The sequence below is a fragment of the Hoplias malabaricus genome, chromosome 9 (genome assembly GCF_029633855.1).
Source record: "Hoplias malabaricus isolate fHopMal1 chromosome 9, fHopMal1.hap1, whole genome shotgun sequence".
NCBI lineage: Eukaryota > Metazoa > Chordata > Actinopteri > Characiformes > Erythrinidae > Hoplias > Hoplias malabaricus.
This window is the reverse complement of record NC_089808.1, coordinates 12,087,811-12,105,547: the sequence shown is the minus strand read 5'-3', so window position 1 is coordinate 12,105,547 and position 17,737 is coordinate 12,087,811. Positions and strand designations below refer to the sequence as shown.

The following is a 17,737-nucleotide window of genomic DNA, read 5'->3' as shown; positions in this document are numbered from 1 at the left end:
ACCATACCTGTTTCACACTTGCTGTTTACACCACAACACTTCATTATCAAGCCCTTAATGGATAGAGCTATTTTCTAACAGGGATGGCACGGACCTGATCTGACCCTCCTCCACAGCTGGGATTTGTCTGCGCAGGGAAGCTATTAAAGGGAATATAGTTGATTTTGGAACTTTTCTGCCTTATTAAAAGTTTAAAGAGGCAGGGTGTAAGCAAAGTATTCAAAGTCAAAAGTGTCATTTTAGTGAGACGTAGAACTGTTCATAGTGTGGTTGATAATTATGAAAGCAATCAGTAGCAAGATTACAAAGTTTCATAAAGCAATGTAATCCAAAGTGGGAATTTAAATTTCCCACTCATACTGAGCTCAAACTTCTAATTCAATAATTCCATGCACATTTGCAATTTGCTAGACGTCTATGGATATTTAATTTACACTGGGATTGGAATGTTTGGGTGTGTCTTTATTTAAATGAAAACATATTCCCCAGTTTGAAATGACATTTATATGTGATCATGCAACAAGTGTCAAAATTAAAATGCTATTCACGGAATATGCATCTGCACTGTGACAATGCATTTGAAATGTAATTTTTAAACTCACCACTGCGCTATAAAGAGGGCAAAATTCAAAATTGGTAAAAGGAAAACTTCCTCTCCCATCTTCATTTATATTATCACCCCCACTGCGCTCATTCCGTTTCAAAATGCTTGTGAAAATGCAAACCAAGCAGGTTGCATTCTCATTTTCACAGCCTTCCACCTCAGTCAGTCAATCAGGGCGAGGCCAACAGCGTGCTCAGCAGACAAATACATAGTGGCTGAAGAGTCTGGGAAGAAGGCTCAGCTTCCTTCTGTAATTTTCCGTTCCACCTTAAACGTGATGTGGTTACATTCTGGTGCCATATTTTAGCCCTTCAGGTATGGTCAGTTTTTGTCCATAGAGCCACACTGTATGGAGATTTTTTTCAACGAACCACTGCCAACCCAGCTGTGACACTGATGTGTGGAAATACACCAGGAACACCAATGGGTGATGCACTTCTGCCAGTACCACAAATACTGCCACACCATCACTGCTGTGCTTGCTATGAATAGTCTCGACATTTTATATTATATATATATATATATATATATATATATATTGCAGCACTGGTAAAGATTTAGATTATATTGTATAGATTTACATTATTATTTTTGAGGTATGCATTTTGAGGTGCATTAATTCTTGACAACATGGAAATTGTCTTTACCATAATTTTACCATATTATAACCAAATTATTAACAATCTGTAAACTTAAATGTCATGCACAAACACATATAAAATAATACACACCTTTTCACACATAGAACATGCAATTGTGCTACACAAGTGTGTTTATAGAGTGTGTGTGTGTGTGTGTGTGTGTGTGCGTGCGTGAGGGATGGACAACAATATGGGCTGCAGGATTTCCAGATTTTAATTCACACTTTTTATTGCGTGAAATGCCTGTATGTGTGCGTGTATACAGGTGCTCATTTATGTGTAATTGTGTGTGTATGTCTGAAAGTGTGCCTATCGATTTGTGTGTGTGTGCGTGTGTGTGCTAGTGCGCATGCAGCTCTTATCATAAAGCTATCACACTCTGCAGGAATCCCATTTACACGTTATTGTTTAGTGTGTTGTAGGAAAATGCAGGTGATTTATCTGAGCTCTAGAGCCACCTGCTCCTCCACCACATGCTTTCAACCACCATACACAGGCTACACAACTGACCATCAGCCACACAACTGACCATCAGCCACACAAGCCAGGCTTTAGACACACAATGAATCAAACAGCTTCTTGTGGACATTCAGCAGCAACATTCTGGATTCACACAAATGCACCACGTATTTTTTAAACAACAAATAATAATAAAAAAAAGCTTTTTAACAATAATATTTTGAAACTGGTTGATGGTTTAAAAATTTGCCACATATTTAAAACATAGCCCGTTTGAAATACAGTCACGTACTGTTTGAAATACCGCACAGGGTACTATGTGTGCTTTTAAAAATGAATTGAAACAAGTGTGATTGTCCATCCATCCATCTATTATCCACTGCTTATCTCAGTCCGGGTCGCGGAAGAAGCAGTCCAAGTAAAGAAACACAGACCTCCCTCTCCTCAGCCACTGCTTCTAGCTCATCCGAGGCGTTCCCAGGCCAGTTGTGACATGTAGTCTCTCCAGCGTGTTCTGGGTCTTCCCTAGGGCCTCCTCCACCGTTGGACAAGCCCGAAAAACCTCACCAAGAAATTCCAGGAGGCATCCGGACCAGATGCCTGAACCACCTCAACTGGCTCCTCTCGATGTGGAGGAGCAGTGGCTACACTCTCCCGGATGTCTGAGCTCTTAACCCTGTCTCTAAGGGAGAGTCCAGACACCCTGTGGAGAAAACTCATTTCTTGTTCTTTTGGTCACTTCCCAAAGCTCATGACCATAGGTGAGGGTTGGGACGTAGATTGAGCGGTAAATCAAAAGCTTTTCTGCTCAGCTCTCTCTTTACCACAACGGACCAGTACAGAGTCCGCATTACTGCAGACACTGCACCAATCTGCCTGTCAATCTCCCACTCCATCTTTCCCTCGCTCGTGAACAAGACCCAGATGTATTTAAACTCCTCCACTTGAGGCAAGATCTCACTTCCAACCCGGAGAGAGCACTCCACCCTTTTCCGACTGAGTACCATGGAGTCAGACTTGGAGGTGTTGATCCTCAGTCCTACCGCTTCACACTCGGGTGCAAACTGGTCTAGCAAGAGTTGTAGGTCCTGGCTTGATGAAGCCAACAAGACTACATCATCCACAAAAAACAGACATGGAATCCTGACGGACACCTTCCTCCACTTGGCTACGTCGAGAAATTCTGTCCATAAAAATTATGAACAGAACCGGTGACAACGGGCAGCCCTGACGGAGTCCAACTCTGACTGGAAACCAGTTGGACTTACTGCCAGCCCTACGAACTGGACTCCTGCTCTATTTATACAGGGACTGGATAGCCCGTAGCAAACAGCCAAGTACCCCTTACTCCCAGAGCACCCCCCACAGAATATCCCAAGGGACACAGTCGAATGCCATCTCCAGATCCACAAAACACATGTAGACTGGTTGAGCAAACTCCCATGCACCCTCCAGGATCCTAGCAAGGGTAAAGAGCTGGTCCTGTGTTCCACGACCAGGGCGGAATCTGCATTGTTCCTCCTGGATCAGAGGTTCATCTATCAGTCGGACACTCAATGTCACCGGTTTCCCCCAGGATGCAGTCAAAGCTCTGCCGGATGTGGGAGTTGAAGATCTTTCTGCCAAACGTTCCCAGCAAACCCTCAGCACATGTTTAGGCCTATCAGGTCTGTCTGGCATCCTCCCCCACCATCTGATCCAACCCACCACTTGGTGGTGATCAGTTGACAGGTCAGCACCTCTCTTCACCAGAGTGTCCAGAACATATGGCCGCAGGTCCAATGATACGACTATAAAGTTGATTATTGAAATGCGGCCTAGGGTATCCTGATGCCAGGAGTACTTGTGGACACCCTTATGCTTGAACATGGTGTTCGTAATGGACAAACTGTGGCGAGCATAGAAATCCAATAATTAAACTCGGGGTTCAGATCAGCGTTCCTCCAAATCACGCCCCTCTAGGACTCACTGTCTTTGCCCACGTGAAGACTGAAGTCCCCAGTCAGAACAATGGAGTCCCCAGAATGAGTGCTCTCCAGCACCCCCTCTAGGGTCCCCAAGAAAGCTAGGTAATCTGAACTGTTTTTTTTTGGTGCATAAACGCAAACAACTGTCAGAGCCCTTTTCCCAACCCGAAGCCGCAGGGAAATTACCCTCTCGTCCACTGGGGTAAACCCCAACGTACAGGCGCTAAGCCGGGGGGCTAGGAGTAAGCCCACTCCTGCCCTATGCCTGTCACCCTGGGCAACTCCAGAGTGAAAGAGCATCCAGCCCCTCACAAGGAGATTGATTCCAGAGCCCATACTGTGTGTCGAGGTGAGCCCAACTATATCTAGCCGGTGCCTCTCAACCCAATGCACCAGCTCAGGCTCTTTTCCCACCAGATAGGTTACATTCCGTGTTCCAAGAGCCAGTTTCAGTAACCAAGGATCAGAATGCCAGGGTTCTCGCCCTCGGCTGCCACCCGATCCACAATGCACCAGACCCGGAGTACTACCTCTCCCACAGGTGGTAGGCCCATGGGAGAGTGAAACCATGTTGCTCCTTCGGGCTGAGCCCGGCCGGACCCCATGCGTAAATGTCCGACCAGCAGGCGCTCGCCAAGGAGCCCCTCCCCCAGGCCTGGATCCAGGGTGGGGCCCTGGTAACCCTACTCCGGGCGAGGGAAGATGTGTCTCTGTTGTTCTTCTCTTCATCTGGGTCTTTATGGATTACTCTTTGTCTGGCCCATCACCTAGGACCAATTTGCCTTGGGAGACCCTACCAGGGGCTATTGCCCCCAACAACATAGCTCTTAGGCTCACGCAGGCACACAAACCCCTCCACCTAGTGTGATTATCCAGGGAGGGGCAAGTGTAAATTATATCAAATGATTTTTTAATTCATGTGTGATTGTATCATATGACTTTTTATTTTTTGTTTGGCCAAAATAAAATTCTCAAACATAAAAATGTATCTTTTCAAACGTTAAAATCCCCTTATATATTTATATTTGATCGTTTTTTATATTCTACATTGTATCACTGTATACCGTGTCCACTCACAATGCTGCATATAGTGTTCATTTAACAGCATTTTGAATCATATCAAATTAATCAAATCACATGAATCACTTAATTGATCCTTGTAAATGATCCTATGAGCAAGCCAGTGGCAAGGAAAAACTCCCTCAGCACATGAGGAAGAAACCTTGGAAGGAACCAAGACTCATACCCATCCTCCTCGGGTCGACACCGGAGACACAACAGAGAACAGAACAGAAGTAAAAGTGAAATGATGACAGATGAAGGGGTTATAGTAATGTGAATTTAGTATATTAGTGATTTATGAGTCTGATGAAGGAGAAGGTGATCAGGGATTCTGTGTGAGTTAAAATTAGGTGCAGAGTTAATCTGAGATAAAACAGCATGGCCAAGCATGATATTGTAGATGAGACAAGGCCAGGATGTTGTACAGGACACACGGAGGCCGGATCACGGCAACACCTGGAGAGCAGCAGGACATCTCAAAGCATGAGAGAGACTGGAGAAAGAAAACCAGACAAAGGGAACAAATAAAAATACAGAGGTTAGTAGGGTCATGGTAAAGAACGGGCAAATTTGTCCTGCGAAAAAAAAGCTTCCACGGGTCAGGCAAGAGAACCCAGCCACAGACAGCATGTTGGCAGTTACTAGAAAGCTAACTAAAGAAAAATGTGATATTTTCTTACTCGCAGACTCATTTCTTAAAGAATGGAAATTCGAATGTTATCTGTCTTACAATTTCTCTCTCTCTCTCTCTCTCTCTTTCTCTCTCTCTCTCTCTCTCTCTCTCTCTCTCTCTCTCTCTCTCTCTCTCTCTGTATGTTTTTACAGCTCTCTCTCCACTGATCAGGGTTTGAATCTGATGGAGGTTCTGGCAGAGAGTGTTAAACTGCATGTTACTGACTTCCTGCAGCTATCGTAAGTATAAAGAGTACAAATTCATGTTTACTCCTAGGTTTTAACATAAATATCAAAACTCAGTGCTGGGCGATATTCCAAGCAAGTTCAATATTGCAACACTTTTAAAGACATTTCCGCAATATACATTACAATATATTACAGCAGGCACAATGCATTAGTTGTGGCACATTTATAAAACTGCCTTGAAAGACCTCAGGTGCCTGATTATTGTTACATATTTCATTATAATTTAATAGGATTAATTTTCTCTTTTTTTCACTTTTTCACTGTTGTTGCTCAGTGTTCTTTGTTAATTGATGTATATATTTTATATATTTATCATAATTATTTAGAACAGTATAACCCTAGATGTAAGTTTAGGGTTCTCTCTCGTATTATTCACCCACACAAGTGAATGCACGTCCTCAGAAAGTTAGTAATACTGCCAAGAGTAGGTTAGTGAGAATGTGAGTGAGTATGAGTAGGCGTCTGTTATTTTAACCTTTCTCTGCTTTAATTACTGTAGGTTTGGAGAGGAGTGTGTGTTTGTGTTAGGAAGTCCAGCTCTATTTTCACCATGTTACACAAACTGTACCAAAAGGCGGTTAACTCCACATATAGAGCTTAAACCTATGTCCTTTACGTGTGGAAATAATCACCACTTTCTTTACCAGAAAGCTTCAGTTCTTCTTTCTAATATGTCACAGTAAGTAATTCAGGGCTTTCCAGTTTTTAAAGAAAAACTTAAAACTGAAATATTTAATTTACCTCAGGTATGGAAATTAATCCTAACTTCCAGTTAAAATACACATAATGTGTATAAGTTAATCATTTGTCAATGGCAGGAAAAACACATTTACCACAAAATTACACAGAAGCCTCAATATTTAATAAGAATATAAACATTTTCAATATATATTGTGTCCAACCTTTGGCTTTATTACAGTTTTCGTTTATTCCAGGACACTTGCTTTCATTTTTTTTAAATAAATCTTTTCACACCACCCAAGTTCAGTCTTAAATATAAGTTGAATTTTCAGTTTCTTGTGATGAGTCTAACACCAAACGCATTCAGTTATGTTTAGGTTAGACTAAGGTCTAGTGGTGGACAGCAATGGCGTAGCTTTTGAATTGAATTAAGGAATCATGGGAGAAGCTTTTCTGAACAGCGACAAAGCAGAATCTGTCCAGTATTTTCCAAATACTGTATTACTGTATAATTGCTGTACTATTTAAAATTGCTCAATAATTACAATGAGGTCTGACATTAGGTGCTAACATTAATTTTATCCAGAGCTGGTCCAGACTTTTCTGGGGCCCAAAGCAAAATTTTACAAGAGACACTCCTACTTGAACTCTGTGAGCCAAAATGTGACCATTTTTTGACAGTTGCACATGGCTCTCCACTAGTATCCTCCCTCCTTTTGTGGCTTAAGAATAAACAGCTATATACAGAACTAAATGAGGTGTAAACAAACAATATTTATTCAAAAAACAATATATGAATAAACAGTTTTATTATAATTAACTTTGTGATCAGCCCTCCAGCATCCAAGTCAGTGTTAGTCATTTAAGGTGGAACTGAAATTTGGAAGAACTCACCTTGGCACTTGAAAGTAACTCTGTCATTTTTTATGGTGGAATGGAATAGTAAGGAACTTGACTGACTGGTGTGTTTGGGGAATTTTAAACGAGTACTAGTATGAGTATAAAAAAAATCAGTATGTTTTTTTGGTTCATGACACTGTTTGGTTCATGACACTGTGGCGCTGCAAAGCTTTTAACGTTGTAGAGAACAGCTGAGCAGTGCAAGCCACCTCTAAATAGATTCTCGCGGCTATCTTCGTAGACTATTATTTATTAACAGTCCAGCCTCAAGAAGAACATTCACTGCTGTTCCCGCAGCTCTGTCTCGTGGAGTCTTTTTTTCTCCTCTTTTCATATCATGAAGGAAGGTTTCGCTTCATTTTCTTTAACTTCAGGTGAAGGGGAGACAAGGGGAGCTTTTATTAATTTGTTGGGCCCTAGTTCCCAATGTTGCAGCACTGACCAGCTACTCTCAGGGCTACTGCAAAACAATCCCTTGTAGGAGGGACTGTGACTTTATTGGCTGCAGCACTGAATGATGGACAGGTGACTCCGATTGGCTAAATAAATTTGACGACCAATGAGAACCACATTTTCTGTTTCGGAGTCGTGGAGTATCTGCCCCTCCCTCCAGCTGAGGGAGGTTTGCGGAGCTTCTGTCCGTTTTAAACAAATCATTGTCTTAACAGTCTCACCTCAAAAAAACAACGGAATAAATCGCCTCCCGTATCAGTTCAAAACAGAACATTGCACTTGGTATCCAAATACGGGGGCGGTTGGTGACCCTAATCACGTCCCCTCGCGCTGTAGCTCTGAATGGGACTCAGCGGGAATGTGTGCTCTTGTGGAACAATCAGGAAGGAGTGTGTCCACGCACGTGCACAATCGACCCATGTCTACGCCCCTGGTGGCCAGTCCATTGTTTTGAGGACACCAGAAATGTGTTTTGCAAATGTGTTGTTATTTTTTTATTGTGTATGTCTTTTTCTTTCCATTTCCACCTAATATACAAACAGATATTGTGCTACGTGTGGGGTTAAACATCGAAACAAAATGAAAGTGAAATGGGCTGTGATCAGCTCCAGCAAAGCCCACAGATTGTAACCAGTTTCACAAATACAGAATACATTCACACTTTTCATGACATTAAATGTTCACTTTAATTTGTGGAATAGTGTGGTCATCACCTATGAGAACACATACACCAGAGTTGTGTGTGACATGGCATTAGCTTGCGATAGATGCATTAAGCAGCACATTATCCCAGCTTTCCCTAATTCATCCTGGGGGTATTTACACTTGTTTTTCATGAGGACAAATGAAATATGAATGTGATCCTATCATCAATTCAATATATTAATTACTTATTAGTCACACTAGCCTCATAGCTACAGTGTACATCTAGCGAAACAGACACAACAAAAAAACTTGCCTGGCAGCCTTCATGGACAATATGAGTATTTTAATGATCATGCCACAAAAAAATCTATCACAGTGACCATCATGATCCTCCACATATCTTCCAGTTTTTAGTGCACTATTAAACCTGACCCAATTCATAGAGGGTTTGGAAGGTAACTAATGTGTTGATTCACTGTGTGTGAAAAGGAAAAGCAAGGAATAGTCCTGAAATAGCAGGCTAACCATTTCAGCAAGGCTAGTATTTTTTCCCCTTCTGCTTCATACCAAAGCTTTTGGATGAAAATCTGCTGGGAAAGTAAAGAATCAATAAAATCCATATCATATGACCCCAAGTCTAGCTTTCTTTACATTGCCTTAGGAAATCCACAGAATATAAAGCTGCAGCTCAGAACGGTGACTGGTGCTGAAAGAGTGCTACAGGGGAATCCAATACATATTTAAAGGTGGTGTTTTCAAATATCAGTAAATATTATACTCGTATCTAACATTCTGTCTATGTCTGATTCGGTTCTTTTGGGGCAGCTTTTTATAGAATGTGTTGTTGGTCACTGGTGTTTTCCTTGAATCTTTTGTAGTCAGTGCACTTAAATCTTAAGGCTTTAGGTTTCTTTCATTAGTTTTTTTTTTATTTCTGCATAATAATTATCTAAAAATCCATTGAAGTGTAGAAGTATATATTAGCATGCTATGATCATTAATTGAATTACATTAAATGTTTATGAAGTGTGTGTTGCCCTGTGAAGGACTGGCGCCCCCTCCAGGGTGTATTCCTGCCTTGTTCCCAATGATTCCAGGTAGGCTCCGGGCCCACCACGAGCCTGAACTGCATAAGTGCTTACAGGCAACGAATGAATGTTTTTGACTTCCTGAAGACAGTCAAGTTTTAATATCTGTTGTTCTTTTTCATAAGAAAATAACATTATAAAATATTTCTAGCATCATTCTAGTGCAATTTAAATGCACGTGATCTAACATCGTTAATATATTTTTAGACAGAGCTTAACAAGCCCCAGAATTAATATCCTGTGTGATTTAATGGTATATTTTATATCCAGGATTATGTTCTGGTAAATCATATATTCATAATTAAAAGCTACAAATTATCCAGGAGGAGTTTCTAGATTCTAGTATAATAGTCATAAAAGAAATATTCAGAATTTCATTGTAAAAAAATTCTAATACAATGAATGAATACAATGTAAAATGTAGTAGTAAAATTAATATATAGAACAAATTGACACACATGCTTTTGCTGAGCCTTTTCCTTGATGGAACTCGTAACAAATGCAGTGACCAAAAAATTCTTCTCACCATCGCCATTTCAGACTACTTAGTTTCAAGGGTATTTTTTTTTAAATCAATATTTGAATAAAATTAAATATTAAAATATTAAATATTTTTGAAATGGAAATGCGGTTTGTTATTGTACAAATTTATTATACGTCTTCATTCAGTACACACATATGAGTACACAATTAGCCCCATTTTTTTATCCACCCATTCATATGCCACTCATCTGCAGTTTGAGTTTAGATGAAAAGCCTCACCCTACAAGATGACACCATTGCATTCTTGGGATTGTGGAACACAGGTTGTCTGAATTTATGTTTTTTGAGATTGTAATTTATACACTGCAGTTTCAAATTGCAAACACTCGGCCATGGTGTTGTCATTTTATTTCACTCATGATATGTACTCTAGCATATAGACATCTCACAAGATTACAAGAAAAAAACTTTTTCCTTGAAGGGGATCTTTAAACAAAAATGTGAATCTGAATTGGAATAGTAAAGTTGACACTACACTGTAAAGTATTATATAATGAAATATATAGATTCATAGATTAAAAACACATGCTTTGTTCAGATTGTTGAAGAATACAATAAGGACCATTTTTCATTTTCGAAATATATATAAGGTTTGAGCCGGAGTTGTTACTTGTAATGGGTTTGCACTGAATTATATTGAAATAAGAAATGGAATGTAGCAGCACAGATTCTTCATTACAGCGCTGTGAATTAACCTCAAGTATTATACAGCATCCAGAACCTGCTGATGCTCCATTCAGCCCTTCCTCCATTAAAGCCATTATATATGGTCATGTTCTTGTTCTGGATTTCAAGGCCTTCAAGCTTATAAAACATTGTACTATATTATTACACTGAGCCTTGAGTTCCTTAACTGAAGCTTAACATGCGTTGGTGTTGGGCTCTGGAGAGTAGCCGACTGTGCGCTTATTTAATTATTAATGTATTCATAAACACAGAACTGTCCTTGAACTCAGAACATTGGTGTTGGTTCGTATTTTTTTTTATCTGTTTGTTAAAGTGAAAGTGTCAAAGGTGTTGCTGAAGTGATGCTTTGAACACAGAACAAACCAGTTTACCGTCGACCCACTGACTCCAGCCGACATACTCTTCTAGAACAATGTATAGAAGAGTTTTTTTTATCATATTATACATTTGCTGAAAGTGCCTTCAGTGGCTGGGGAAAATCACTAACTAAAATATTTCACAATTGCAGGATCATTCAGACACTTGAGTTTTTGTTTATATTGCTTCCACAAATGTATTCAATTAACCAACCACAATGGAGAACTTAATGTAGGCCTACTACTTTCTGTTAAATAAAAAAATTCTGTAATATTTAGGCTTTTTACACATATAATTGTAGCATAATACACATTAGTTATAAATTTGTTATACTTTTTTTCCATTTTTAAATGTCGGTATATATACACTGAATGATCACTGAATTAGGAACCTGTGTCTACATTGATAGTCCATTTTATCAGCTCCACTGACCATAGAGGAGCACTTTGTAATTCAACAATTACAGACCTGTTTCTCTGCATACATTTTAATCCCCATTTCACACTATTGTTCAATGGTCAGGACCCCCACAGAGCAGTGCATGATGAAACATACAAGCACTGCAGTGATAGTAGTGTGTGTTATGCTGGTGTGGATCAGACAGAGCAGTGCTGCTTGAGCTTTTAAACACTTTGCCCATTCACCCTCCACTCCACATAGAAGTCCACCTCATTTATATAAAGTTAGAGACAGTAGCTCATCTGTTGCTACACAGTTTGTGTTGGTTGGCCTCTAGTCCATCAGGACGCTGTTGGCTGGATATTTTGGGTTGGTGGAGTACTCTCAGTCTAGCAGTGACACTGAGAGCTTTAAAATCTTGTACTACCACATCTGTGTCACTGCAACGCTAAGAATGATCCACCACCCAAATCATACCAGCTCTGTGGTGGTCCTACAGGGGTCCTGACCTTTTGAAGAGCAGGTAGAAATCAGCATAAGAAAGAATGCAGAGAAACAGGTGGACTACAGTCTGTAATTGTAGAACTACAATGAGTATAGTATACAAGGCATGCTAATACATGCATGAAAATCTATTAGAGATTACCAGACTATCGTTTGTGCCAAGTGTGCAAGTATTTAAACATACACTTAACACCATGCTTACTGATGAGCTACAAATACTCTATTACCAGCAATTTTAGCATTTTAACTGTAATGCAAACTTTTTAGACGTTTTAAACACTTAACATTCCTTGGCTTTTTTTTAAACAACATTTGGAGTAAACAATGCTTTGCTACAAAAATCTCAGCTAATTTGTTTTTTAGCCCATTAAAATGTAATAGAACCTACTTTTTCCCTTGTAAGATGTCTCATTGGTGCCTATGATGAGTCTTTGTTGGATATAACCACACACATCAGCATGTTGACTGAAGTGCTGTAATTATTTTAGAATAAAAAAAAAGAAGAAGAAGGGAAACAGGCAAAACCCATACCTTTGTGGCACACACAAATCTCATAATAATGCATAACTTTGTGAGTGAAGAGCTATTGTGGATCATAACGTCAACCATATTCAGCGAAAATATACATTTTACCTGGTTCCAATCACCACCAGTGTAAATAAATTTGAGGCTGTATATTTGGTGGAGTCAAGTTCAAAATCAGAATCATCATCAGTTTAACAATATGTTCAAAGATTTGCAGTTACCCCATGTAATTCGGGTACTATTTCAATATTTCCCTGAAGAGAAGAAGCAGTTACTGCAGATAAGGAGGACAAAAAGAAGCAATGTTTGATGTACACAATATTTGGCCATATACTGTGTATTGAATTTTACAGCTGCAGTATATATATGTATGTATGTATGTAGGTATGTATACAATAAAAATATTAATACTAATAAAAAAATACCAAAGAAAAACTTGCATTAGCATGATAAGTCATGCTTGTATTTAAGTGCAGTAGCTCTTCCATGCTTATGACTTTTTGGGCTCTAGATTATAACAGCTTTCTGCTAATGTGGAGCTTTTGTATCTTTTTCTCATTTCACATTCCTTAATTCAACTGGAGCATAAGGACATTGATTCTTACGTAACCTTTTACTTTGCTTTGTGAAAACTTGGCAAAATAAGAAACAAGAGAAGTACTTCAGAGGCAGGAAATGCATTTAACAAATGGAGTTACATCAATTATGTTTGTAAACACACACAAACACAATGACTCACAGTGACTGTAAAAAAAAGAAACAAAATAATATGTAAAATAATTGAGTGTTTTTCAGAAGCTGCTTTTGCAATCATCCTTGCTAATGTTCTATACAAGTTGTAATTAACCAAATTAGAGTTCTTTGTTCATACAGTGTTCGACTGCTAGTAAAGTATCATTTTTTTAAAACGGAATACTAGTCTACATTACATTTACAGTATTATGTTTATCAAGTATTCTTATCCAGACAGAACGCCAATCTAATCATATTACAGAATGGATTAATGTAGCATAGGGAGTCTTGCCCAAAGACTTTTTGCTCTTTCCTGAGCTAGAAACTAATCCCTGCTCTGATTACTAGAAAGTGGTGATGTGTTTTTAAATTATTTTGGGACATGGTGTGTGTTCAATAGAAATGACAAATGTTAATATTAACTTACTACTCTTTAGTTTGTGACTTGACAGTGACTTGATTAAGGATTACTAAGGTGCCTTGATATTTTATGTTCTCTCAACGGTTTTATAAAAATAAATATATATTTTAAGCAGAGCTTCAGTTGGTGGAGGTAAAGCAAACTTTCAGGCATGGTGTTGGTTTGACCTAATTACCACAAAATATCAATTTTGTTTCAAGCTGACTCTCCCCCCCTTTCAAATTCCCTGTACTGTAAAATGCCTACAGGCACAAAAGGGGACAGGCAGCTCTTGGTTTATTGAACAGGTAAAAAGAGGGACTGTCAAAAATGGAGATATAAGCTATTTCCCATGACAGTGAATATCAGATTCACTTTTGTTCACCACTATATGTGTCACCTATCTTGTTGTGAAATCTACACATATTCATGAACAATTGTAACCAAAAATATTCTTCCCCAATTGCAAATTTTACAGACTTTCAACTGTTTGCAATAAAATAATCAAACTTATAATAACTCAGCACTACTAATATAAGTGGTTTCTCCAAAGTCAACACAAAATGCCACTTTTAATTACTACTGCAGTCTCAGAAGTATTCTAACTCTGAATAGAATCCCACATTTGAGCACACATTTGCAAATCTGGGTTTGTTTCATGCAAATCATGGGCTTAATAGGTTGCCTCAGGTGTGTCTGAGATCAAACACATCAAAAACCAGGACCAGCTAGGGGGTTGTTGACAGTGATGTTTGCTTGCATGATAGAAATATACTTAAGTCAAAAGGTTCAGAGTAGAAATCACTGCCTTGCACAATCAAGGAAAACAATAAGAGAAAAGCACTGATATCAAAAGCACTGAACGTTCCTAGGAATACAACTGGAAACATAGTTTCATCCATGCCCAGATCTAAGCCCATACTCCAAGATGTACACCTCTACTGACCCAAAAGCATAAGAAATGTCAGCTCTAATATGCTCAAAGTCATATAACCACAGAAATTGAAGCTCTGTTGTATGGAGTGATGAAACAAAACTGGAACTTGTCCGGCCTGTGGATCTGTGGTGTGTCTGGAGGAGGATGAATGAAGCATACTCTGAAAAGATCACCCTGCCTACAGTGAAGCATGGTGGTGGCTCGGATATACTCTGTGGCTGATATGCTTCCTCTTTCAGGGGCAGCTGTTTATCCTGGTTCTCGAAACTGGTGGCGTATGAATGGCAATCAAGTCCATCAAGGTATAGTTTTAGAAGACGTCACTTCAGAAGATCCTGAAGTGGCTGTCAAATTGCCTGACTTGAACCCCCTAGAAAATCTTTGGTGAAATTTGAAGTAGACAGTTGAAGCATGCAAACCCAAGAATATTAGTAAACTGGAGGCCATTGCCTGTGAGGAATGGGTTATGATTCCTCAGGAGCACTGCAAGAAGTTGGTTTCTGGCTATGCAAAACATATGAAGCAGGTCATAACAGCAAACGAGTGCCCTACTGAGTACAAAAACACTTACCATGAAGGGGTTGAATACTTGAGGACAGTAGTCATTAGAAGCGGCATTTTTGTCTTGAATTTAGAGAAACCATTTGTTATATTAGTTGTTTTCAGCTATTTACATTGTTCTAGTTTGAATGGTTTGCTGCAAACAGGAGGTTTAAATTTCTAACCTGAAGTAAATGTAAAAGTAAAAGTAAATTTTGCTAATAAACTTAATTTGCAATGGGGCTTGAATAATTTTGATAGCAAATATCATGCCAAGACAGAAAGTACAACAGAACGTTATATACTTTGGGCTCAGATTAAGGGTTCAAAAATCTGAATTGTGTAATATAAAACCAAAACCATTTTGGTTTTGCTATTTTCCTCCAGGAATTACTAGCCTGGTTGTTGGATGAACACTGTTGATGAGTTTCTTTACATGTCTGGCTCCAGTAGATGACCTTCAGCAGCCATGATGACACACTATAGTTTGCTCTTGTAACGGGCAGTGGCTGATGTCTCTAGAGGATGTGATGATGCTTTCAGTGATGGCTGTGTGAAATGCCATTAGGATGAGCAGGGTCATGAGTTGTTTTGGATTGCTGGTGATGGAGACAATGGCTATGTTCTCAGGAATGAAGGGCTGACAGCTGTTCTGTAGCTTTCTCCAGGGAGTCATAATGGGGAATGTTTGTGGAAATCAGTTATAATTTAGTTTGTTTTCTATTTTTTTAAACTCCCATTTGGTTCCAGATTGTTTTCAGACCATCAAAATGTGAAACAAACCCTAGTTTCTCTGCAAACTCTCTCACTGGTGCATGTAATTAGACTTTATGGCAATAACAACCAATATAATTCTGAGTAGGAGATCATGAGGAGTTTAGTCACTAGAAGTTAACCAAGCACATACCCTTGTGGTACTCCCATACTGATAATGAAGCCGTCTGGCAGTTGTCTGTTTTTCTAAAGTTGTAGATCACTTCTGTAGTCCAGTGTGTCATTTTTGAACTGCTGAGGATGAAGGTTTGAGGAGTAGGTTGTTTCTTTCTGAAAAATCCCTGAAACTGCAATGATTACTTTTCTTATTTAAATGTGCACAAATACAAATTGTATTGTAGTATGGTATGGATTTAAATGTTAGAATCTATGCTTTTGTGGACAAATTTGGTTGTAAAACAGGCATGTTATCAATCAAAAATATATTAAATGTATAATTAAATAACTAAAAGCATGGTGTTTAATACAGATACAGCAAAAGTCTACCTGTCTATACAGCGGTAACAGCCACTAACCCAAAATGGAACAGTAGGTAGTATTTACCTTTATTTTACAGCTTCAAAGTCATTGTAATGCTCCACTAGGAAGCACAGAGCCTCTGCTGTTGTGACTCCAGGCTCAGCACTGCAGAAACAACACTATGTAAATTTTGGAGGAGGGTAGGAAACCAACCCTACTCCTCCTTGATTGCAGGACAGTGCTATTAAAGTGAATTACAGTCTGCAACGGTAGAGAGCAACAATACCATATCTTACCCAGTGTTCCTGATTAATCACAGAAAAGAAAGCATCAATTAACAGCCAAACACAGGCTCTAAATTAACCTTTAAAACATTGCTTCCCTAGGGGTTAGCCATGGCCTTGAGTTTAGGGAAGCGAGCTTGAGGGCAGAGGGTTGCCGATTCAGTTCCCAGGACCGGCAAGAAAAAAATTAATTCACGGCGGAAGTGCCCTTGAGTAAGTCACCTAACACACAAGCAGCTCCCAGGGTGCAGAGGTGGTTGGTAGCCTCCTTCTCCAGTTGTCTGTGTATGTGTGTGTGTTTGTGTGTGTGTGTGTGTGTGTGTGCGCACTGCCCCATGTTTGTGAAGAATTGTTCACTAGTGTGTGCTTGTGTGTTCACTGCCATAGATGGGTCAAATGCAGTTTCCCTAAGGGGATCAATAAAAGGTGTTTCTTCTAATAAAGCTACACTTTTAAAAATGAAAATAAAAACCTTTGTAAATGAATAAATCTGCACAAGACCTTACACTTTACACTTTCAGTCTCCCGAAATGGATTTGCAGTATTTAAATGAACACAAATCCTGGGCTTATTGAAACATCAGGAATTATTGTGGTATTGCCCTTATTTTAAATTGAATTTCTCTTAGCGTTCAGCATTAACTCCTGTATATGGCTACCCTCCACACCGACTGCCTGTTTGCCATGTGTTCTGTCTTGCTGCTACTTGTGTTAGTGGTATGCCCTAGATGCTTCATTTTGAGATGGATATGCATTGAATTACTTTTATTATACTTCAGTCTCACTTTACACATTGTGTGACTGTAGGATTGGACTATTTCCAGACTATCGCAGTTTGATTATTGTGGCGTTTCCCACAAGAGCTGCTTTCTTTAATGTCTGCCTGCATTCTTGCACCTGTTATTTTGTCCTTTATACTACTGGACTGCAGAATACACCAGTCGACACGGTGAATAGTCTGTAGTAGACATGCTTTTAAATTTGAGCATGTTATCAATCAGAGAAATATATGAAGTTTATAACTAAAAAATCAACAGCCTGGTTATGAACATCATCATTAATATCCGCTATTAAACTACAAAAAACAAAAAAACAAAAGAAGAATTAAATACAGATACAGTAATTATTTGCAAAACAGTAACAGCCACTTACAATAAAAGCAAGTGTGTAATGAAA

General features: G+C 39.2%; 1 protein-coding gene across 1 annotated transcript in view; it reads left to right on the top strand.

Moving 5' to 3' along the window:
• The window catches only part of ptprn2 (protein tyrosine phosphatase receptor type N2), a 290,779-nt gene that overhangs the window by 96,838 nt on the left and 176,204 nt on the right, over positions 1–17,737 (top strand). The window contains exon 11 of the mRNA XM_066680912.1: positions 5,559–5,645. Within this exon, the coding sequence (XP_066537009.1) occupies positions 5,559–5,645 (87 nt within the window). The remainder of the gene's footprint in view (positions 1–5,558; positions 5,646–17,737) is intronic.